The 23,084-nt window shown below is 45.5% G+C and overlaps 1 protein-coding gene across 1 annotated transcript; it reads left to right on the top strand.

The window, feature by feature from the left end:
* Nucleotides 1–2,644: 2,644 nt before the first annotated feature.
* Nucleotides 2,645–22,679, top strand: ACCSL (1-aminocyclopropane-1-carboxylate synthase homolog (inactive) like). Its single transcript, XM_015434887.4, has 15 exons — nt 2,645–2,766; nt 10,106–10,650; nt 12,853–12,912; nt 13,330–13,400; nt 13,801–13,870; nt 14,120–14,186; nt 15,150–15,247; nt 15,481–15,558; nt 15,905–16,005; nt 17,588–17,677; nt 18,424–18,469; nt 18,569–18,710; nt 20,722–20,864; nt 20,951–21,104; nt 22,238–22,679. The coding sequence occupies exons 1-15, from the start codon at nt 2,745–2,747 to the stop codon at nt 22,318–22,320; spliced, it is 1,770 nt and encodes a 589-aa protein (XP_015290373.3). The 5' UTR covers nt 2,645–2,744; the 3' UTR covers nt 22,321–22,679.
* The last annotated feature ends 405 nt before the right edge of the window (nt 22,680–23,084 follow it).

Here is a 23,084-nt window from a genome sequence, read left to right as displayed (position 1 = left end):
TTGAGCAAAGCCTTGAAGGAGATGAGGGAGTGAGCCAAGCAGGTATCTGAGGACAGAGTAGCCCAGACGCTGGATTCACGCTAGAGCCAAGGCTCTAAAGCACTGCCTACCTATTGTGTTTTATACAGAGGGCATGAACAAAGTATGTGGGAACATAGGCATGGATGGGTCCGTTTATCTGCCTAAGGAGTGAGGGAGGAAGGCTCCTTGGAGGAAGTGATAAGAGAGCTCAGACTTGAAGTATGAGGAGGAATCCAGAGTGGGCAAGGCTCTGACAGGGCTTTCCAGTGGAGGAGCAGCATGTGCAAAGGACCAGGGGAACCAGAAATCCTGGTGTGCTGGGAGAGTTAAGGAGGCTCAATGATTTGGGTTGTTAAAGGGTAGAGTCAGAGGGTAGAGTGAGGGGGAGAGGAGTGCAAAGGATGAGAGTAGGGAGCTAGATGTGATTGATTATTCCAAAGCTCTATTTGCCACACTGAAGAGCTTGCAAATGATAGTTACAGGGCTGAAATCAACCGGCAAAATGACTTCACTCGGCTGGCCTTACTTTTTAAAAAACTTTGAATGTGTATTGGAGGAGTCAGCAGGCTGCCATTAGCCCATGTCCTCCCCAACCTCTCGCTTTTCCTTAAGTCAGCATTGTGCATGTGTCACCACTGTGTCCCTGAAGGTATTTGAATTTGCGGTCTGTAAGGTGAAAGGGAACCATCGAAGGATCTTGAGCAAAGGAAATAGGTGATCGGACTTTTCCATTGGAAGGTTTATTCTGGGGCTCCTTCAAGTCAGGGGATTTTTTTCTTCATTTTGATGCTCCCAGGGTCTAAGGCGACACTTGTATCTAATAGGTGCCCAGTGGATTGTTTTTAGTTTTGTTTTTAATGAATGGGGAATGAATAAACAAATGACAGAGGAGATGGGCTCCCAGTGCAGGCCAGGATGGGGGATATGTGAGGTCCTGCCCTCTGGGGTAAGGTGCCTGCCCACAGTTAATGCTTCCTTTTGGTGTGGAATCTACTATGGCACTGCCTTTCCAAGAGTCTTCCAGAATCACCTGTCATGCTTGTTTTAAAATGCAGATTCCTACTCCTCAGCCATAAAAAAAGGATTGAATTAATGGCAATCACAGCAACCTGGATGGGATTGGAGACTTATTTTAAGGAAGTAACTCAGGAATAGAAAACCAAACATTGTATGTTCTCACTTATAAGTGGGAGCTAAGCTATGAGGATGCAAAGGCATAAAAACGACACAAAGGACTTTGGGGACTCAGGGGGAAAGGATGGGAAGGGGGTGAGAGATAAAAGACTATAAATTGGGTTCAGTGTATACTGCTTGGGTGCACCCAAGTCTCACAAATCACCATTAAAGAACTTACTCATGTAACCAAATACAGCCTCTTTCCCAAAAACCTATGGAAATAAAAAATTAAAAATAAATAAATAAAATGCATATTCCTGGGTTCAGTTATATACCTACTGAATTGGAATCCTACTGACGTAGAGCCCAGGCATCTGTATGTCAAACAAGCACTCATTAAAGTTTGCAAAGAGGCACAAGGCAGAGTATTCTGGGGCCACAGGCTGCTTTGGGCCTTGCGTCTGTGTAGACCCCCAGAGAAAGCAGCACAGCAGCTAGCTGCCGAGGGCAAGCCTGGCAAACCCACAGCACACAGTCATGGGCAGTTCCACCTGCCCTATTGCTTTAGCATATCTGCTCCCTTCTAGTCCTCACATCACCCTCGGGGAGGTAGGTTTCATTACCCCCCCCCTTTTTTTTTTTTGAGACAGAATCTCACTCTGTCACCCTTGCTGGAGTGCAGTGGTGTGATCTCGGTTCACTGCAAGCTCCGTCTCCCGGGTTCACACCATTCTTCTGCCTCAGCCTCCCTAGAAGCTGGGACTACAGGCGCCCACCACCACGCCCGGCTAATTTTTTTGTATTTTTAATAGAGACGGGGTTTCACTGTGTTAGCCAGGATGGTCTCGATCTCCTGACCTCGTGATCCGCCCGCCTCGGCCTCCCTAAGAGCTGGGATTACAGGCGTGAACCACCGCGCCCGGCCTACCTCCATCTTTAACAAGGAGAAACTGAAAACCAGAAAGGCTAGGTGGGTTTGCCAAGGCCACACAGGCAGGGGGGCTTGGGCAGATGGGGATCCAGCCCTCCTGGGTCTCCTTCCTGAGCTTTCTTACCAAGTTGTCTTTTCTGCCCTGGGTTAACCCACTTCAGCTTGTTCTCAAATCATGACCTCCCCAGATATGGGGAAAAGTTAGTAGCTCATTTGTGTTTTAATTGGAAGTCCCTTGCTCTAGTAGTTCTTAGTAGTTGGTAAGTATTAGAATCACCTGGTGGTCTTGATCAAGTACATAGGCCCAGGCCTAGCCTACTTCAAAAAGCCTGGTTCTGTAGTGCTTCATTAGTTCTCCAGGTGATGCCAATATCCTCCAAAGTTTGAGAACCAAGGCTTCAATGAGTGGTTCTCCCTGGGTGGGCGTTGCAAAGCCTTTTCTCTGTAATGGGGCAAAGAAAGCCCACTTTAGGTAATAGGGAGCTCCTGGGGAAGATTGCCCTGGATGTAAAAAGGTGGATCTTATTATTACCTCTAAAGCCACCTTGTGCCTAAAAGCAGAACGTGCAGGCCACAGTGGTAACCACATTCAGTGAGGAGCAGCATAGCAGAGCAGGTCCCTGAGCACTGACAGTCAAGGATAGTTTGCTCAGTCAGGTTTTAGGCCGGAGAAAGGATGAGTGAAAAGAGATACAGAGGTAAGTGCTGGTGGCAAGGTAGTGTGAGCTGTGGGATGTAGAGTGAGAGAGGTGCTTTGGACCCAGTGATGCCTGGGGCTCCTGGGCCTCCAGTGAGGTGGGGTCCCTGATGGACTGAGGTGGCTCATAGATCCCCAAAAGTGAATGCCAAGCTTTGAGAGTATGTGCACTCTTCCAGGGGAGGTCTTAAGGAGGGATGTTTATAAGGGCAATGGGGCCTGAGGTTCACCAACTTGGGTTTGAAGCTCCCCTTTCGACGTCCTACTTGTGCCATCTTGTGTGATTCATTAAGCCTCTGTTTTCTCACCTGTAAAGTGAGTCTAATGATGGTACCCTCCTAATAGAACTGTTTTGAGAATTAAATAACATGACATACATAAGGAACCTAGATCAGGGCCTGACTTGAGGCAGTGCTCAAATAATATTTTAGCTGTCTTTGGTAATATTGTGGTTCAGAGAATTCGATGTCCCCCACGAATAGTTTACATCATTCATAATCATTTAGGTCATATCTGGGGACCTTGCTAAATTCAATGGACTTTAATGAATTATATCCTTAACCACGTCATCTGAAGGTTGGGGATAATTCTTACCTTACAGCAGTTGTTAGGGTTAACTACTTGAATGGGGCTGCTAGGTGGTCATTAGGTTCACTCATTAGCTAAGTGACACAGCCTTTTCTTCCAGGTTACTAATTTTCTTTTTAGCTATATCTAATTGCCTGATAAACCCTTTTGTTGAGGTTTTCCATTTTTGGTCCTTATGTCTGAACCTCTAGGATAGGTTGAAAATGCTAGTCTAATGTTTACTACCAAAGTCTGACCTACGTATGTATGCAACATAGGCATAGCTGTGTTCCAATACAACTTTATAAAAACATGAGATGGGCCCCTATTCTACAACTATGTTAAACTCTTGTAGATCTTCCATTAATTCTCTTGTGTTTCCCAGATGTATAGTAGTAGTCTGTAGATAGTGATAGTTCAAATTCCCTTTTCTGAGTCAAATTTCTTACCTTGGCTAATATTCTTGGCTGAAACTGCTGGTACAATGTTAGATATTTAGCAGAGACAATAGGTAGGCCTTACCTTGTTTATGAGAATCCTTCAATTGTTTCCCAATTGTGTAGGAGGCTGGCTTTTTAGCTGAGAGATGTTTCATGTTAAATAGGTACCATTCATTTTAATACGTTGTCCAAATAAAGAATGGGTGCTGAATTTTGTCAGGTGTCTTTTTAGCATCTGTAGATATAATTAATTTTTTTAAAAAACTCCCTAGGATCTATTAATGAAAAGTTGATATAAATAATAGTATTAAACTAGTCTTACATTCGCATATAACCCCACTTGGTCATAAGGTTATTTTATGGTGCCGTTGGATTCCGTTTGCTGAATGCTATTCAGTTTTTAAGACATTGATAATCTACTCATAGGTGAAATTCATCTGTAGTTCTTCATTAAACTTCATCAAATCTTTATCACTATTTATTTGACTAGAAAATGTGGGGTTTTTCTTCTCTAAAATAATCTAAATAGCGTTGGAGTAATATACTCCTTTAAATATATGATAGAATTCACCTGTGAGACAGTCTGGGCAGATACTTGCTTAGGGAGTTAGCTCTTTTCTAACTTCTATGGGAACTGATTTGTTTAGATTTTTTCTCTTCTGGTATTAGGACTAATAAATTCAGTTTTTATACTAAATTGTCCACTTCATCCAGATTGAAGTGTAGCCATAGAACGATTCAAAATAGTCTTTAGTCCTTATTTCTCTGTACGTGCTTTCTCCTGTTATTTTTATTTTATTTTATTTTTTTGGTAGAGATGAGATCTCACTATGTTGATGAGGCTGGTTTCCAACTCCTGGCCTCAAGGCATTCTCTTGCCTCAGCCTCCCAAATGTTTGGATTACAAGTGTGAGCTGCTATGCCTAGCCTTCCTTTTTTTTTTTCTCTTTCTCTCTCTTTATTTGATTAGCTTGTCTTTTTTGGAACTAGTTCACTTTTTTCTACTATAAAATAATTATGCAAATATCCTGTGTAAATCTTGCACCCAACCCCATCCTGGTCTTTCCACTGGAAAGGCTAGCATTTAAAATAAAGTTGTTGACTGGGTGCAGTGGCTCACACCTGTTATCCTAGCACTTTGGGAGACTGAGGTGGGCAAATCACTTGAGCCCAGGAGATTGAAACCAGCCTGGGCAACAAGGTGAGACCTGGTCTCTACAAAAAATCCAACAAAATTAGCTGGGCATGGTGGTGTGTGTCTGTGATACCAGCTACTTGGGAGGCTGAGGTGGGAGGATTGCTTGAGTCTGGGAAGTTGAAGCTGCAGTGAGCTGTGATTGCACCATTGCACTCCAGTCTCAGTGACAGAGCAAGACCCTGTCTCAAAAATAAACGTATTTGACTATATTCTAGCAGAGACTTAGTTCGTTATAGCTACATTTTAAATCTATTTAAGTCTAATAAGATTCATAAGTGTACCATTTGAGCTTGGACAAATGGCTATCGCCATCTACCTAACACTCCATCAAATAGAGATCACCTCCATTTCCCTAGAAAAGTTCCTTGGGCCCCAGTGCAGTCAGTTTTTTACACCTCTCCCGTGGCAACCACTGTTCTGAGGAATTGGTACTGCCTGTGGAAATATGGATCCTGTGATGGTCACAAGATTCTAAGTGGACTTATTTTCTTTCAGTACATTGAAAATGACATCCCACTGTCTTCAGGTTTCTACTGCTGATGAAGTTAGCTTTTGATCTGTTGTTCCTTGAAAGGTACATTTTTTTTTTCCTGGACTCCTTTTGAGATGTTATCTTTGTCTTGTTTTTTGTAGTTTCAACATAAGTGTAGATTTCCTTATCCTAGTTAGCATTTGGGCTTCTTGAATCCATGCTTTGATGTCTAGCTATCTAGCACTGAAGATACATGTTATTCAAATGGTTTTGGCCCCATTTCCTCTTCTTTTGGGACTCCAAATAAATACATATATGTGTGTGTATTAGATTTTTTCATATTCTCTTTCTTTCTCTTGTCTTCATGCCTCATTCCAGAAAGTTTCTTCAGCCTCTCCTTCCAGGTTGGTAATTTTATCTTTAGAGGTTTTAAATTTTTGGTCCTTATATTTTAACCTCTGGGGATCTCCTGTTTTCTTTCAAATCTGTTATTTTAATAAATCTTAATTTTCTTTCAATTTTTAAACTTGGATTTTATCTCCTTCAACAGAAAAGCAATTATTTTATCTACTCCCAATAGCTGGAGACCAGTTGGTCTTTCTCTTGTCTGTGCTGGTGGTTTTAGGTCATGCTGTTTATTCGTGTACCTGATTTTCTATATGCTGGACACAATATTTTAAAAATTCTTTGAGCAATGTACTCTATGGTAACAGCTTCCATAGTATTTGCTCACTTCTACCAGGAATTTTGAGTCACCAAAATACAGTATGACTTAACCCAATCTCAGAACTTGAGGCTATCTGGGTATTATGTGACATGAAGCCAGGCTGGAGTTCATGCAAGGACTGGTTTTCTACTAGTTCACTCTGCTTCCTAGGGCTAAAATGGGAGGCTTGTGTTTAAATCCTGGCTCTAATGTGAGACCCTAGAAGGTACTTATCTTCACTGGGCTTCAGTTTCATCACATTCTTCTCATCTTACATACGGAGAAACTGATGCCCAGACAGGGGAAGTAATTTTTCCAACATCCTACAATTAGTGAGCAGCAATTATAGAACAGAGCCTAGGCCTGTCAAGGGTACTTCTACGTGAGCTTTCAATTTTGGACCCTGTATCTAGGGATCTATATCCCCAAATACCTTGCTTCCCCCTACATGCACATGAAGAGGATTCTGTAATCCCTATCATACTTGCCATACCCAGAAGGAAGAACCTGAATTAGGTGAGAGTACTGAGACACCAGAGGAGGCTGGTGTATGGCAAGAAGGAAGGCTAGAGGACCAAGGCAGAGTTATAAGGGCTTGTAGGGCACTAGAAAAAGTGATACTAGAAGTATCCTTGTGTAAATGGTATAGCCATGTGCTGGTATCAAAAGTGAACTGCCAGCCTGTTCTCACTTCATTTCCCACATTCACTTCCCCTTCCCAACTTCTGCTGTTCAAGATCTGTCTTTCAGCTCTTGTCAAAAGGCTGCTAGCATCCACCAGGCTGATCCTGGGATACTGGTTCTAGCTGCTATAGAAAGCCCCTGAGTGAATTGAAAGGTAGATGGTGGGAGGCTGAGGAATATTGAAACCAATGGTATAGCCAAGAAGACTTGAGGAGAGGATTGGTATACCCCCGGTACCAGACAACTCAGGGCTGAGGTATAGGGGCATTGTTGCCTTTGTGGAATGGTATCATTTACAATAGACTTTTCCCATAGAAAGATGAGTCTTGGCAGAAGTCCAGCTTCTAGGTTTACTCCTGGCCTTGCTGCATACTCACTTTGTTATCAGAGAATACATCTTGGGGCCAGGCATGGTGGCTTGTGCCTACAATCCTAGCACTTAGGGAGGCTGAGGCGGGAGGATCACTTGAGCCCAGGAATTTGAGACCAACCTGGGCAACATGATGAAACCCCATCTCTACAAAAGATACACAAAAATTGGCTGGGTGTAGTGGAATGCACCTGTAGTCCCAGCTACTCAGGAGGCTGAGGTGGGAGGAACGCTGGAGCCCAGGAGCCAGAGGTTGCAGTGAGCCATGATTGCACCAATATACTCCAGCCTGGGCGAGAGAGTGAGATTCTGTCTCAAAAATAAACAACCCCCAACCATACCGCCAAAAAAAAAAAAACAAAAAAAAAAAAACAAAACATTTTTACCAGGAAAAATGCGTTACTTTCAGTTAACTGCCTTGGCCCCCAAGTTCTGCTATGTAAATCTGCCCTGGGAGGTTCTCATTCTAACTACTTTAAACAAGTTTCCTCCTCCATTTGCCTACTAGGCCACACTGGCCTTCAGCTTCCCTGTCCCATTCTGGTCCCCATTTCCTATGTGCCTGGAGTCCCTGGCTGAGTGTTCGGTATATGGGGCAGACTAGTGGGACTTTGTTAACAGCAAGGACTTCCATGGCAAGAAGTCTAAGAGCCCCTAATTTAACTGAACTGGAATAACTAAAATTCTGGGACCATGGGCTGAGCTGGCTGATGTTACAGAGCTGTCCAAAGAGCTGTCCCATCTTTGACTTTGTTGTTATGGTGACACAGGACAAAGATACAAAGATACTCTCCCACTCCTGGGAGAACGAAGAAGATGCCCGGTGACAGTAGCTTCTTGTTCATTGGAGGGAGGTTACCACCCCATCTTGGCTGTTTCCACTAGCACTCCGCAGGACCAACAGGGATGATAGGCACCACCTTTTGGAAGGCAAAACCAAAGGAATCTCGCCTGGCTCTTGAAATGCTTTATGATAATCAAGTGTTTGGAAAGATAGTGTGACTCACCTACAGAGTTGAGAGCCCCATTAAAATGAATCTCTTCTAGGACAGGGAATTTGGGCCAGAGCAAAGCTCTTGCTTGTGGAAGAGAGGGTTTATCTAGGCATAAACAGTCATATTCAATTTCTTTCGCATCAGTATGTTCCTAACACTGAATAAAGTTTTTGCTTCACTGATGAAAGGTTGGGATCCTAAGTCAAGACTTGACACAGCTTTATCTGGCTTTCTCTGTCTATTGCTTCACCTCCCATGGCCAAAGTCTTCATTTATGGCTCATCGCTGCCCTGACTTGGCAACATCCTTGTGGTTATGCCTCTCCTACTCATTAACTATGTTAGTTGCCTATGTGCCAAGGTACTGTGCTAAGAATGTAAAAATGAAGGCTGACCTGGGCAGACACTGAACAAGTAACAATATTAAATGTCATTAAGGGGGAGGTATAGGTTGCAATGGGAACATCACAGGCAAACTGAACATGGTTTGAAGAAGTTGGACAGAGTGTTTGGTACTCTGAAGTACTGGTGCCATAAATTTATAAAAGAAGCAACGAGGTTTTTTTTGTTTGTGTGTGTGTAGTGGGTGTTACTTAGGGGGAAAAACTTGGAATTGTAGCATTTGGTAGAATGGGCATAGATGTAGATTTTTAGAAAAAAGGGTCTTGGTGTCTTGGGATATGAGGATTGTTTTAAAGAAGTAGCGGCAGGTGTTGGCCTCAAGCTTCCTATCTCCTGGGATCTTGCTATCTGATTTACTGATTCTTTGAGGCTTTAAGGAGGTATTTTTTGGTCTTGTTCAGTATTTAACTTGTTTTCAGAAGTAAGGCTAATCCTAATCGTTGGAAGTATGTTGCAATAAGCCATAATCGTGCCACTGCACTTCAGTCTGAGTGACAGAGCAAGAGCCAGTCCCTCCAAAAAAAAAAGAAAAAAGGAAAATTTGCTAAGTATAGTCCCAGGAACTTGCTAGAAATGAGGATTCGCAGGTCTCACCCCAGACACACTGACTCAAAATTCAGGGGTGAGATCTCACCATCTGTTTCCTACCATGCCCTCCAGGTGATTACTGAAGGACTTGGTAATGGATTTCAAAGTTTGAGAGCCATGTACCTAGCCCATAGTTTCAAGTGATGGAAGCCTAAGGCAGCTGTCACAGTGAGTAGGTGGAAGGCATTTGCAGGAAGCCAAGTGAGGATAGAGAAACTGAGGAATCTAAAGGCTTTGAGTATCTGGTATGGCCAACCTGGAGAACAACAGGCAAAAAGCAGGGCTGATGTTCTTGAACAGGGCTTGGCAAACCTTTTCTGTAAAGGACCAGACAGTTAATATTTTAGGCTCCGTGGACCATATGGTCTCTGTCACGTGGTCTCTGTCATGACTATTAAACTCTGCCATTGTAATACGAAAGCAGCCATAATCAAGACATAAATAAATGAATGGGGCTGTGTTTCAATAAAACTATCTACAAAAATAAGTGGCAGGCCAGATTTGGCCCTCAGGCATTTAGTTTATTCTAGCAGAATGTTTTACTCAGTGGGTAGTGATGGTGATTGTTTTTGAGCAGTAGAAACCCTTTTTTCCTATTTAACCAAACAAAGCAGGAACTGCTCAGGTTGAAGAACAGGGTGGAGAATCCAGAACCTCCTTGTTCATATCCCCTGCTCTTCCTCAGAACACATTCTATTGAATGCCATTGAAGTAGAGCACTCAGTGTCTAGGCTGGGGGCCATGTACTCATTGCCCTAATGAGTAGGTAACTCTTCATGAACCAATCTCTTGGTCATATAACCAAGGTATGGAAGTAAGAAGAACCAGTTTGAGATCTGTTCTGTCTCTATCCGTTCCTGGAACTGAGGGTCCAGGAGATCCTCCTTTGTTCCAATGTCAATGGTCTCTTTCTCTGTAGGTGCCAGGCAGCCTGCAGAGGCCAGTAAAGATACCTGGAGTATGAGTCATTGGTCAGACACCCTTCCTGTGCCCTCCGGCCAGAGGAGAGACCAGGTCCCCAGAGACCACAGCATCTATCCCCAGCTGCTGGAGATAACACTGCACTTGCGGCAGGCCATGAGGGAGCACTTCGTGCAGCTGACGAGCAGACAGGGCCTGTCACTGGAGGAAAGGAAGCACACGCAGGCCATCCGTGAGAAGGAAGCCCTTCTGAGTTGCTTAATATGCCGGATGATCAACCTCCTACAGTCTGAGGCTGCAAGTGACCTGGAGCTCCAAGTGCCTCTTCCTTCTGAGGACTCTAGGGGTGATGTCAGATATGGGGAGAGGGCCCAACTGTCTGGACAGCCTGATCCAGTTCCCCAACTGAGTGACTGTGAAGCTGCCTTTGTCAGTCGTGACCTATCCAACCGTGGGATTGACATCTCTGTCTTCTATCAGTCAAGCTTCCAGGACTACAATGCCTACCAAAAAGATAAATATCATAAGGACAAGAACACCTTGGTGAGAATTTGGGGTGGGGGGTGGGCAGCATCCTCACGGGCTCCAGTCACTTGGATTTACTGAGTCCTGGGCCAAGTGTTGTATGTGCTCTCATTCTTTTTTTTTTTTTTTTTTTTTTTTTTTTGAGACGGAGTCTCGCTCTGTCACCCAGGCTGGAGTGCAGTGGCCGGATCTCAGCTCACTGCAAGCTCCGCCTCCCGGGTTCACGCCATTCTCCTGCCTCAGCCTCCCGAGTAGCTGGGACTACAGGCGCCCGCCACCTCGCCCGGCTAGTTTTTTGTATTTTTTAGTAGAGACGGGGTTTCACCGTGTTAACCAGGATGGTCTCGATCTCCCGACCTCGTGATCCGCCCGTCTCAGCCTCCCAAAGTGCTGGGATTACAGGCTTGAGCCACCGCGCCCGGCCTGTGCTCTCATTCTTTATAGCCTTATGAAATGGGCACTCTTGTCATCTTGAAGATAAGGGAGTAATTGCAGAAATAAAGTGACAATGCCCCAGAAAGTTGGAAAACTCCCTCCACCCCCAAATCCTTCCTTCTCCCTAAATCCCAGCTCTTAATTATTAGGAGTTGGCCCCTGTGGTCACAGGGGCAAATGAGCCTGCCATTATAGAACTTAGTATAGTGATGAATGGAGTCAGCAACTGGGGCACAGACATTAATAATCTTCCCAAGGCCGGGCGCGGTGGCTCAAGCCTGTAATCCTAGCACTTTGGGAGGCTGAGACAGGCGGATCGCGAGGTCAGGAGATCGAGACCATCCTGGCTAACACGGTGAAACCCCGTCTCTACTAAAAAAGATACAAAAAAACTAGCCGGGCGAGGTGGTGGGCGCCTGTAGTCCCAGCTACTCGGGAGGCTGAGGCAGGAGAATGGTGTAAACCTGGGAGGTGGAGCTTGCAGTGAGCTGAGATCTGGCCACTGCACTCCAGCCTGGGCGACAGAGAGAGACTCTGTCTCAAAAAAAAAAAAAAACAAAAAAAAACAAAAAATCTTCCCAAGAGCACGAAAGGGATGCCCACTTCAGGTAGTCTGGGAAGATGTTTTAAAGGCTGAATCTGCCAGCCATGTGGTGATGGTCATGGCAATGACCCTCCAGGCAGGAGGAACAGCACAGGTAAAACCTTCAAGATGTGAAGGGCTAGGAGTGATTGGGAAAGGAGGTCCAGTGGCCAGAGTAGGGACCACTGGTGCTGTGGCAGGAGGTGTGAACAGAGGTGGATGGGAGATGTTAAGATGTTACCCTAAGGGACCGGGCGTGGTGGCTCACACCTGTAATCCCAGCACTTTGGGAGGCCAAGGTTGGTGGATTGCTCAAGTCCAGGAATTCGAGATGAGCCTGGGCAACATGGTGAAACCTCATCTCTACAAAAAATACAAAAACTAGCTAGGCGTGGTGGCACACACCTAGAGCCCCAACTATCTGGGAAGCTGAGGTGGGAGGATCACTTGACCCCGGTGGGTGGAGGTTGCAGTGAGCTGAGATCATGCCACTGCACTCCAGCCTGGGTGACAGAGTGGACAGAGTAGGACCCTAGCTCAAAAAAAAAAAAAAAAAAAAAAAAGGCATGTTACCCTAAGGGCAATGGGGAACTGATGAAAGGCTTCCAGCAAAGGGGGTCCTTAGCAGTAGCTCTCCAACCAGAGGGTGGAGGGCAACATTAGCTATACCTTCCCCTTCTGTTCTTTCTATTCTCCCGTAATAACTTCGAAGGTCCTAATGTGTAAGGAGAAGTAGCAGAGGTAGGTGCCAGGTGGGGCCTTGGGGATTAAGGGTCCAGGGTCAGGAGTCAGGTAGGTAGAGTTCTACCTATCACCCAAGGTCACATGGCTAGTAAGTTATTCAACTTTTCTAAACTTCACTCTTTAAATTGGAGTATATAGAACCTTCTTCTCAGGAATTGAGACAACTCACGTGAAACACTTGGTCTAGTGTCTGGCACATAATAAGAACTCAATGACTGGTCGATAGGACATAACTTATTTATGTGGCTCTAAGGGGGAAATTTGCAAGCTGTACTATTTTGGGTTCATAGAAAGCTTTCCTAACGTGTAAAGTTGTCAAATTTGGATTGAATTGCCTCGGGGGCAGTGAGATCTCCATTTGAGCTAATCTGAGATGAATATTTCTTAGCGTGTTTCAAGGGATCTATATAGGGTGGAGCAAGAGGACTGACCTGATCTTGGATTCCTTCCATCTCCAGGGCTTCATTAACCTTGGCACCAGTGAGAACAAGCTCTGCATGGATCTGATGACTGAAAGAGTAAGGATGTTCTGGGCTATGTTGGGACCTGCCCCCTCCCCCAGCGTGCTCCTCAGCTGTGGTGGATACAGGGGTGAGACATAGGAGCTTGGAAGAAGAGTGAAGAAATAGCTTCTAGAATAGCACATTTAACCTCCTGGCCTTGCTGACTGTCCAGAGGTATTCTCTGATTAGGTATATCGTGGGAAGGTTGCTATGGGAACCTCTGGGTCAAATACTTCCCAGTGAGGTATCTACTTGTGTAATTTATGACAAGATGGTAGCCTCCATTCATAAAGGAGCACTCAGTATGTATACCCATACCCTTTCTAGGCGGTCATGTATGTGGAGGGCAAACACTCTTGTATGAACTAGGAGTAGGATGAGGCCTCTTGGACTTTCCTGGCCTACCTGTTTTCATGTTCTATTTGTCAACAGTTGCAAGAAAGGGACATGAACTGCATTGAGGACGCCTTGCTGCAGTACCCTGATTGGAGAGGGCAGCCGTTGTAAGTGACTTTCAGATTTAGGGTCTCTTGGTCCCACAGGCAGCTGTCCTTATCCAGAAGGAGGATTCAAGGCACCAAATTCCTGGTTGGTTACTTCCCTGTCTCTTTGGGTGATAACGTCTAGAAAATGCCTAGAGCAAAACGTCATCAGGAGGCAGCCTGGTATAGTAGGAAGGGTTATTCCTGGTATAGTAGGAATAATTCAAAAGGCCCGAGTTCTTGTGCCAACTCTCACTTATTGTCTGTGTGACTTGGGGAGTTGATGGTCTCAGTCAGTAGCCCTGTGATATGAGGTTGGACTGGGTAGCATAGGTCCCTATTAGGCTGGACAATGGCCATCCAGACCATGAGCGAGGAAAGGGGCTCAGGAACCACAAGGTCTCTCTGGGTCTGTTTACAGCCTGCGGGAAGAAGTGGCCCGGTTCCTGACCTACTACTGCAGGGCACCTACCCAACTTGATCCAGAAAACGTGAGTCAGTTTCCCAGCCTTGCTGCCACCCTGGTGGAGGGCTATATTCTTGGAGGATGCTCTGCCCTTTCTAGGGGGTACAAGGAGAACCAGTGGAGACTCTCAGGGGCCAGGGCAGTGTGAAGGCCAATGTGTCCCAGCTGAGGAGGTTCCCTGTGCCTGTTCCGCCCAGGAGGATGGAGAAAGCATGGCTACCCCTTCTCACATAGGTATTGGTTTTGACTTCTGCCTCTCATGTGTCGTCTTCAGGTGGTGGTTCTAAATGGCTGCTGCTCTGTCTTCTCTGCCCTGGCCATGGTTCTGTGTGATCCAGGCGGTAAGTCAGTGGGCTCTGCTTTCCCTCTCAATGAAATACTAGCAACATGGGTAGGAACACACAGGCACTGGACTTTGAGGAAGAAGAGCATCCTGACTCAAGGCCTTTTCCCCACAGTGGTGGGCCTTTTCCCACACTGACTAGGTTATCTTCCTATTTCTGCGGGAGCAAGGGGTTTGGATTCTCCATTTAATGGAAGAGAGACATGATGGACCTCAAGGAGGTATGCCCCAGGAATGACGATGGGGGCCTACCTACTATGTTCATGGCTGGGCTTTTGGGCTCAGCTGCAATACAGAGAGCCATGGCAACGGGCTCAGACAATATAGATTTCTTATCTCTTCAGAAAAAGGTTAATTAGTCCTGGACCAAACAAGGTTGAGTGGACTGTTCTCAACCTCCCCTGTAACAATGCTTAAGCAAGAGGCTCCAATGTTAAAGAGCTCTGGATGCATCAAAAGAAGTGGTTAAGATAGTCCCTTTCATGCAAAGGAGCTTCTCTTAACTCATCAGTAAGGCCAAATGGATGGGAAGAAAAGAAAGTGAGATCCCCAGGTCCAAACAAGGAGCCCTCCTTGCACATGGACCTTGACCTCTGATATTTGGCCTGGATCAGTTGAGACTTTCCTAATAACCATTGCTCCATCTGCTAGTGAGCCTTGCTTAACTTGTGCCCTGGATTCTGAGTTATTCAATGATATTCTTCCCTCTTCTTCTCTAATATACCTGCAAAGAAGAAACTAGAGTTTTGTTTCCCCCAGTGATGTCTATAATAATGGATAACTTTCATAGCACCTGAACCTAAGAACATTAATCCCCAGGTAGAAAGGATCGTGAAACTGACTTTTTTTTTTTTTTTTTTTTTTTTTTTTTTTTGGTCAACAGCTTTGCTAGTTTGGGGAGCCTGGCAACAGGCTCTGATTGGGAGACTTTGAAATGATGGCTCTGTCTCTCTGTTTCCAGAGGCCTTCCTGGTCCCTGCTCCCTTCTATGGTGGCTTTGCCTTTAGCTCCCGCCTGTATGCAAAGGTTGAGTTGATTCCTGTCTACCTGGAGAGTGAGGTCTGAATGGGGCCCCTTCCCTGCTCCATACATCTAGACAATGGACTGTTCTGGGGACACTTAAAGGGGTAGAGGGGCTTGCTTTCTACCCATCTAAGTGGTTGGGTAGGGGTGGAGAAGGCACGTGGACTGGCACTCTGGTATGAAGGCAGAGGATTATCTGGGGCTTATGGGAATGAGGAATCAAGGCTTAGACTTTAAGAGACACTTCTCACATAATGTTTCTCTTCCAGGTCACTGTTACAAACACCCAACCTTTCCAGCTCACTGTGGACAAGTTAGAGGAAGCCCTGCTTGAAGCTAGGTTTGAGGTAAAGAGGGAACCATATTTTTAGGATGGCCACTGCTGGTCCTGAAAGGGGTTTGAGTATTGAAACTCTGGTGCTGCTTGTTCACCAAGACCTGGTGGGCTGTCCTTAGTTGGAAGAGACAGTGAATGATCCAGGGGTGTGTCCCTCTGGATCCCTGAGTCCTATGGGGATGTTATAGCAGCCCCAGACTTCCTTCCTGTTCCCCCTCTTTGGGCAGTAGAGTAGTTGCTGCTTCAAGACCCTACCTAGGCCTTTTAGGGTGCCTGACCTGTAAAAGATCCTTGGCTGAATTTAGGGTAGATGCAAAGGACTTGTATTCACTCAGTTATATTTGGGTTTTTCTTAGGGGAAAAAGGTCCGAGGCCTTGTGCTAATCAACCCTCAGAATCCTGTGGGTGACATCTACTCCCCAGACTCGCTAATGAAATACCTGGAATTTGCCAAGAGGTATGAGTTCCACCCCTTGAGACTAGGTAATTCCTTGAAAGTATTCCCGTCAATTATAGTCAAGTAGTCAAGATCCAGATCTAGTGGCACATGCCTGTAATCCCAGCACTTTGGGACGCCGAGGCAGTGGGTCACTTGAGGTCAGGAGTTTGAGAACAGCCTGGCCAACAGAGGGAAACCTTGTCTCCACTAAAAATACAAAATTAGCCAGGCATGGTGGTGGGCACCTACAATCCCAGCTACTTGGGAGGCTGAGACATGAGAATTGCTTGAGCCGGGGAGGAGGAGGTTGCAGTGAGCCGAGATCGTGCTCTAGCCTAGGCAACAGAGTGAGACTTTGTCTCAAAAAGTAATTTACCCTAAATATTCTCACTATACACCATACTTTGCAGAGTTATATAAAACTGACTGAAATTAAAATGAAGGAAAACGCAATCACATACTTACCACTTCAAATTTTTGCCATTTCCTTTCTAGCCTCAGCCTATGTATTGACATTTACATAACAGTCAAAATATAGTTTTGTTTTCTGAGAAATATGTCACTTAAAAATATATAATTTGTTACTTTTCTACTTAAGCTTAAGTACTTTCTCCCAGCATCCATTTCGGAAGCCACTTGGGCTGGAGTGCCGGGGAAGACACTCTCAGACCTTGTGGGATGAAGACGTGTTCCTACAGAGCTTCACGTTCCTTTCTAAGAGCAAGTTAACCTTAGTTTTCTCTGGAGTCCTGAAATAGTCCTATTACTTAAGGCAGATAACCTTCCATTTTCCATAAGAAACAGACTTAGTCAAACTTCATGACTAACCCAGACCAATGAATGGTGCAGCTTGGGGTCAGGAGGAAAAATGCTAGAGGGGGTAGGCAAGAATTGGATAGAATGGGTTCACCTCCCAGCTATAGCACCTGCTAATTGACTTTACAGCTAAGAGCCTTAGTTTCATTTTTTCTTTTTCTTTTTCTTTTTTTGAGACAGTCACGCTCTGTCACCAATACACCCAGCTAATCTTTGTATTTTTAGTAGAGACAGGGTTTCACCATGTTGTCCAGGCTGGTCTTGAACTCCTGACCTCATGATCCACCCGCCTCGGCCTCCCAAAGTGCTGGGATTACAGGCATGAGCCACGGTGGCCAGCCCGCCTTAGTTTCTTCATCTGAAATGGAGATGACAGTAGTGACGATTGTTGGGAGAATGAACGAGGCACATAAGCAGTTAGGAGCTCCTGACTCTACCAGTTAAAAATTATCGGGGCTACCCAACCTCTTCCCATAGTCTCTGCTTGATGGTTGAATGGTTAGCTAAGGTTAGACAATATGTTCTCAACGTGTCTTTTGGTTCCTGTTCCTTCTCATTACCCCCAAGCTAGGTCCAAGGGTCCCTTCTGGTGTACCACCCCATCTACCTTACTATGCCCCTTGGAGGGTCAGATGGGCTGCTGGGGCAGTAGGAATGCATGATCTGTGCCCAGAGAACACTATAAAAGACATGACTTAAGATTACAAAGATGCTTGTAAAAAGCATGCTAAGAAAAAAGGCTAGAGATAAGCTAGACCTTATTCTTCTTTCATCTAATCTACAGGTATAACCTACATGTGATCATAGATGAGATTTATATGCTGTCTGTGTTTGATGAATCCATCACATTCCACAGTGTTCTGAGCATGAAAAGGTGAGTTGGTCTCAGCTGGAGTTGGGAACGAGAACCACAAGCTTCTTGTTTTGCAGGGTGAGTTTATGTGACATGAACTTAACTCAGTTCCTAGCACATAGCCAGTTAACTGCTCACAGGGGCTGTGAATGCAATCAAAGCATCATCTTTCCCCCTAAATGTCTTCTAGTCTATATGCCATTTTGTATACAATAATTTGAGGTCAAGGTAGAAAGTCTACCGTCAAAGGTCAAAATAAAGTCTCATAAAATGCCAGGGTAGGAGCTTCTTGATAAGTAGAGCACAGGGAAAGAAAAAGGAGGCAGAACCTTCTGAAGGGTAGTATCTGGCCCTAGAGATGGGATTGCAGCATTCAAAGCAAGGGAATGAAATGCCTGGCACAAGGAACAGCTTCACCAAAGATGGAGCAGTAAGAAATATTCAGGCATGTTCTAGAAATGATGGTGACCCACATCTGAAGAGCCAACTGCCAGGAAGGTAGCTTTGGCCAAGCTGTAGGAGAGCCACATGTCAGGCTGAAGGCCCTAGACTTCATTCAGTGGGCACTTCGGTTCTGTTCCCTCTAGGTCTTCAGGGATACCTTGTGTTGACTTCCTGGCTTAACTGGGACAACTGTTTCTTGAACGTTGGGCCCTATAGGCCCTGCTGTCTAGGAAGAACCTCAAGTCCACTTTCCTCTCGTATACCCCAAATATTCATCAACTATTTCTCTATAACCTTAGTTATTTTTTCCATTTCTTCTTCAGTTTGCCTGATCGCAACAGGACCCACGTGATCTGGGGTACCAGTAAGGTGAGCCATTGCTTTCTCTCCTGGGCTAGCGAAGGAGGAGGAACCGGGAATAGAAGGCAGACAAAACACTTGTTCCTGTTCCTACTTTTCTTCCTCTAGGATTTTGGCATCTCTGGTTTCCGCTTTGGTGCTCTGTATACCCACAACAAGGAGGTGGTCTCTGCTGTGAGTGCCTTTGGCTACCTCCACAGTATTTCTGGCATTGCACAGCACAAGCTGTGTCAACTGCTCCAGAACACAGGTACTGAGCTCTAGCACAGGCCAGCATGTTGGCTGGATGTCATGGCACTGGGGAGTTCTTGGATTTGCTTGGGTCTCTGATGTGCCCTTAATATACTGAGACCCTATGTGCTGTCTCAGATTTAACTGTGGTAAGACATGAAGTTTGAAGGAGGGCAAGATAGGGCAGATAACACAGCAGGATATAGACAGAAGATGGAGGTGCTGTTTTAAAACACAGGACGAGGCCAGGTGTGGTGGCTCACGTGTGTAATCCCAGCACTTTGGGAGGCCAAGGTGGGCAGATCACTTGAGGTCGGGAGTTTGAGACCAGCCTGGCCAACAAGGTGAAACTCGGTCTCTACTAAAAATGCAAAATTAGCCAGGCGCGGTGGCGCACGCCTGTAATCCCAGCTACTTTGGGGGCTGAGGCAGGAGAATCTCTTGCATGCAGGAGGCAGAGGTCGCAGTGAGCTGAGATCGTGCCATTGCACTCCAGTCTCGGTAGAAAAAGTGAAACTCTGTCTCAGAAAACAAAAACAAAAACAAAAAACCACAGGATGAGCTTAATTTCTGGATGTCTGGTAGCTTGTGTTCTGCCTAGAGGTGGGATGGCTAATCCTACTTTAAGTTGTAAAGGTAGGAACTTCAGAAATTAATCTTTATGTGAATATAGATTTTCCGTCCCCAAAACTGTTTGCTTTAGACAAAGATTATAAAACCAGAAACAAAACAAACACCCTGACTCTTCTAATACAACGTAATTTCATCTTCCAAGGTGGCCAAAGGAGAGCTGCCATTTGGGCAAGTTGGTGTGGCTAGGCCTGTGGCACCTGGATTCATCATCCCCTCACTTGGATCTCAAGTGAATGCTGGCCTCAGAAGGGACTTTCGCCTTTAGAGCCATGGCCCAAGCTTAGAGACTCATTTTTTTTACTTCCCTGTAATAGAACAGATACAAAGCTGGAAGTTTTAATTCATAGCTGGGATATAATGAAACAAACGAATATCATTATATTTGCTGGTTTAGAAAACAATTTGCTTTCAGGTCTGGGACGGGAGAGAGGTAGACAGGAGCAATCCAACTGAATGCTTCCATAGATATCAAGACCTTTGATACTTGACAGAAACCAGATCCCAGCCCCTTGAACGCTGGTCCTCAATCTTGGATGGACATGGGAGTTTCCCAGGGAGCTTAAATACTGACATATGTGTTCCATCTTCAAAGATCCTGATATGGCCTGAGCTATATCAGATATATAGTCTGAGCATCAGGGCTTCTAATAGTTCCCCAAGTGGTTCTGTTCTATGAATGCTGAGGGCGATTGGCCAAGAGCATCCCCGGGCACACATATATTCCTTCAACTCCATTGTATGAGACTCAAATTCGGGTGGTAGGAGCTGTGAGTCCCTGCTGCTTGCCCAGTTAACAACAGCAGCATCAACCCCTATTAGGGGATTGACTCCTTGCCTCAGGGCTGTGAACTCAGAGGACTTTCCTACTAGACCTTTGAGAAGCCCAGTGTCTTTACCAGAGCCTTAGATAAGAGGTGGGTGTATTGGGTGTGGACACCATTAGCTCAAATATGCTAGAGTTAGTCTTAGAAATAGCTTGTGGGGTGCAGTGGTTAACATCTAAAATCCCAGGACTTTGGAAGGCCAAGGCAGATGGATCACTTGAGGCCAGGAGTTTGAGACCAGCCTGGCCAACATGGTGAAACGCCGTCTCTACTAAAAATACAAAAATTAGCTGGGTGTGGTGGCGTATGCCTGTAGTCCCAGTTACTTGGGAGGCTGAGACATGAGAATCGCTTGAGCCAAGGAGGTGGAGATTGCAGTGTGCCGAGATTGTGCCATTGCACTCTAGCCTGGGTGACAGAGGGCGACTCTGGGGTTTTTTTTGTTTTTGTTTTTAAACAAACAAAACAAAACAACAAACTTGCATGAAGCCCAGGAAGGAAGCATTTGGGAAGGAACTCTCGGTAGATTTCTGTAGTAGTATCTATGACAATGTTTTTCCTCTACCCATCCAGAATGGATTGACAAAGTGTACCTACCCACCAATTGCTACCGGCTCCGGGAAGCTCACAAGTACATCACTGCCAAGCTGAAGGCATTGGAGATCCCCTTTCACAACAGCAGCTCTGGCCTCTATGTCTGGATCAACTTGAAAAAGGTGTGTTCTGGGAATCAGGACAGGTGTTCTTGGGCAGACCTGCCCGCTGGGTCTTGGGCTCAGCTCTGTTCCTGTGCCCTCCCTAGTACCTGGATCCCTGTACATTTGAAGAAGAACGGCTCCTCTATTGCCGCTTCCTGGACAACAAGCTGTTGTTATCCCGTGGCAAAGCCTACATGTGTAAGGAGCCAGGCTGGTTCTGCCTCATCTTTGCAGATGAGCTCCCCCGGCTAAAATTGGGTGAGTGGAGCTGGCCTCCCAGTCCTTTAAAGATGCCCCATCAACTTAATATCTCAATCTTCTCCCCATCCTTAAACAGCCTATAGATCTAGCCCTTTACTCACTGTTTCCATGTCTATCTTTAGTTAAGTGCTTTTGCAAACAAGAACTGATATGTACCGCAAGCACCTATCCATTCATTACCCATTTGGGGTATCTGTTCTGTGACTGCCATTGAGTGAGGCATTGGGACAACAAGCTAAAGAGTACTATTCTGAGGCCGGGCACAGTGTCTTATGCCTGTAATCCCAGCACTTTGGGAGGCCGAGGCAGGCAAATCACGAGGTCAGGAGTTCGAGACCAGCCTGGCCAGCATGGTGAAACCCCGTCTCTACTAAAAATACAAAAAATTAGCCAGGCATGGTGGTGTGCGCCTGTAGTCCCAGCTACTCGGGGGTGCTGAGGCAGGAGAATTGCTTGAACGTGGGAGGTAGAGGTTGCAGTAAGCTGAGATTGCACCACTGCACTCCAGCCTGGGCGACAGAGTGAGACTCCATTAAAAAAAAAACACAAACAAACAAAAACAAAAAAAGTAGTACTCTGCCCTTGTGGGGCTGCCAGGCTAGTAAGTGAGATGGATAGGCAGGTGACCATGGAAGTCCCTGTATGCCATACTAGAGAGTTTAGATTCTCCTCTGAGGTTATAGAGAATAGGACATTCGTGTGAACATTTATTTATTGCATTCCACTACATGCCAGATGCTGTTCTACCTGCTGGGAATATAGCAGTGAATCGTTCATTTTCATGAAGGGTTTTGTTGCAGAATTCTTTTGAGCTAGCACAGAAGATAGGCTGAGTGCAGAGACACTAGAGGCAAATAGAAATCCTAACGAGGCCAAGGCCATAAGCCCCAGAGTACAGGCTTTGATACGAGATATTGAGATGTCTCGCAGGCTGACATAACAATGATATTCAAAAAGAAATCAGGGATGTAACATGTAGACTTGGAAACCCATCCCAAAGATGGGAGGGCTGAAGTTCAGGATCCCTGAATGAGAGGCTTTTATGGTTGACCATGACCTGGATCTGTCTGGGACCCACCTGCAAACCCACTAAATCACTATTGCTCTCTGTCCCCATTTGGACCCTCTAGCCATGCGTCGGTTCTGTGACGTGCTGGAGGAGCAGAAGGAGGCTTGGATAGTGAAGCAGTTGGAGGATGCAATGAGGGAGTAGGCCGTCTGCCTCCCAACCAGCAGTTCCAGCCCGTCACTTGCTCAGGGACCCACTAATGTCAGCCTCTGGTCCAGAAGTCCAGGGTGTCTTTTTGTCAGTGTTGTGATGGAGAAAATGGTGGGCTCCTCCAGGAAGATCTCATCTGACCCAGTCGTCACCCTCCTTAAGCTGAGTGTCTGCTGTCTTTGGAAGCTTTCCATCTTTTTAGTCTTTGCTATCCATTATATATGCAACATGTTTTTATTGGGGTTGGGGTAGAAAGACCTAGAGACACCTAGAGAAATAAAGGAAGTTCTCTGGGCCCCTATTTAGATGGTTTGTTTTTATATTCAGTACCTAATAAATTCTATACTTTTAAATTCTAGGTTCATCTTATTTTCTTGCTTATATTCTTCATAATCATCTTTGGAAGCCAGATGATTTTCTGTCCTCTTTGATTTTTAAATTCTAAGGCAGGTTCCATGTAAAGAATACTGTCTAGAGCAGGCAAGAAAAAGAAAGAAGTCATCCTTAACTGATGGGCCATTTTCCAGGTGTTGGACACAATGTTCTATAAGATTCTTATGAAATCACATCTACTACCACATGACCTACTAAGAGGCAGGTGGGAGTATAATTGCAGGTATTCCTGCTTCCAAATACTAGAGTTTGCTCTACTTTTACCTTCCCAAAAGGCTTTTAAAGTCTCTTGTTGGGTACGGTAGCTCAAGCCTGTAATCCCAGCACTTTGGGAGGCTGAGGCCAGAGAATGGCTTGAGGCCAGG

Source organism: Macaca fascicularis, chromosome 14 (genome assembly GCF_037993035.2).
Source record: "Macaca fascicularis isolate 582-1 chromosome 14, T2T-MFA8v1.1".
NCBI lineage: Eukaryota > Metazoa > Chordata > Mammalia > Primates > Cercopithecidae > Macaca > Macaca fascicularis.
The sequence above is the reverse complement of the archived record's forward strand: the minus strand, read 5'-3'. Positions and strand labels throughout refer to the sequence as shown.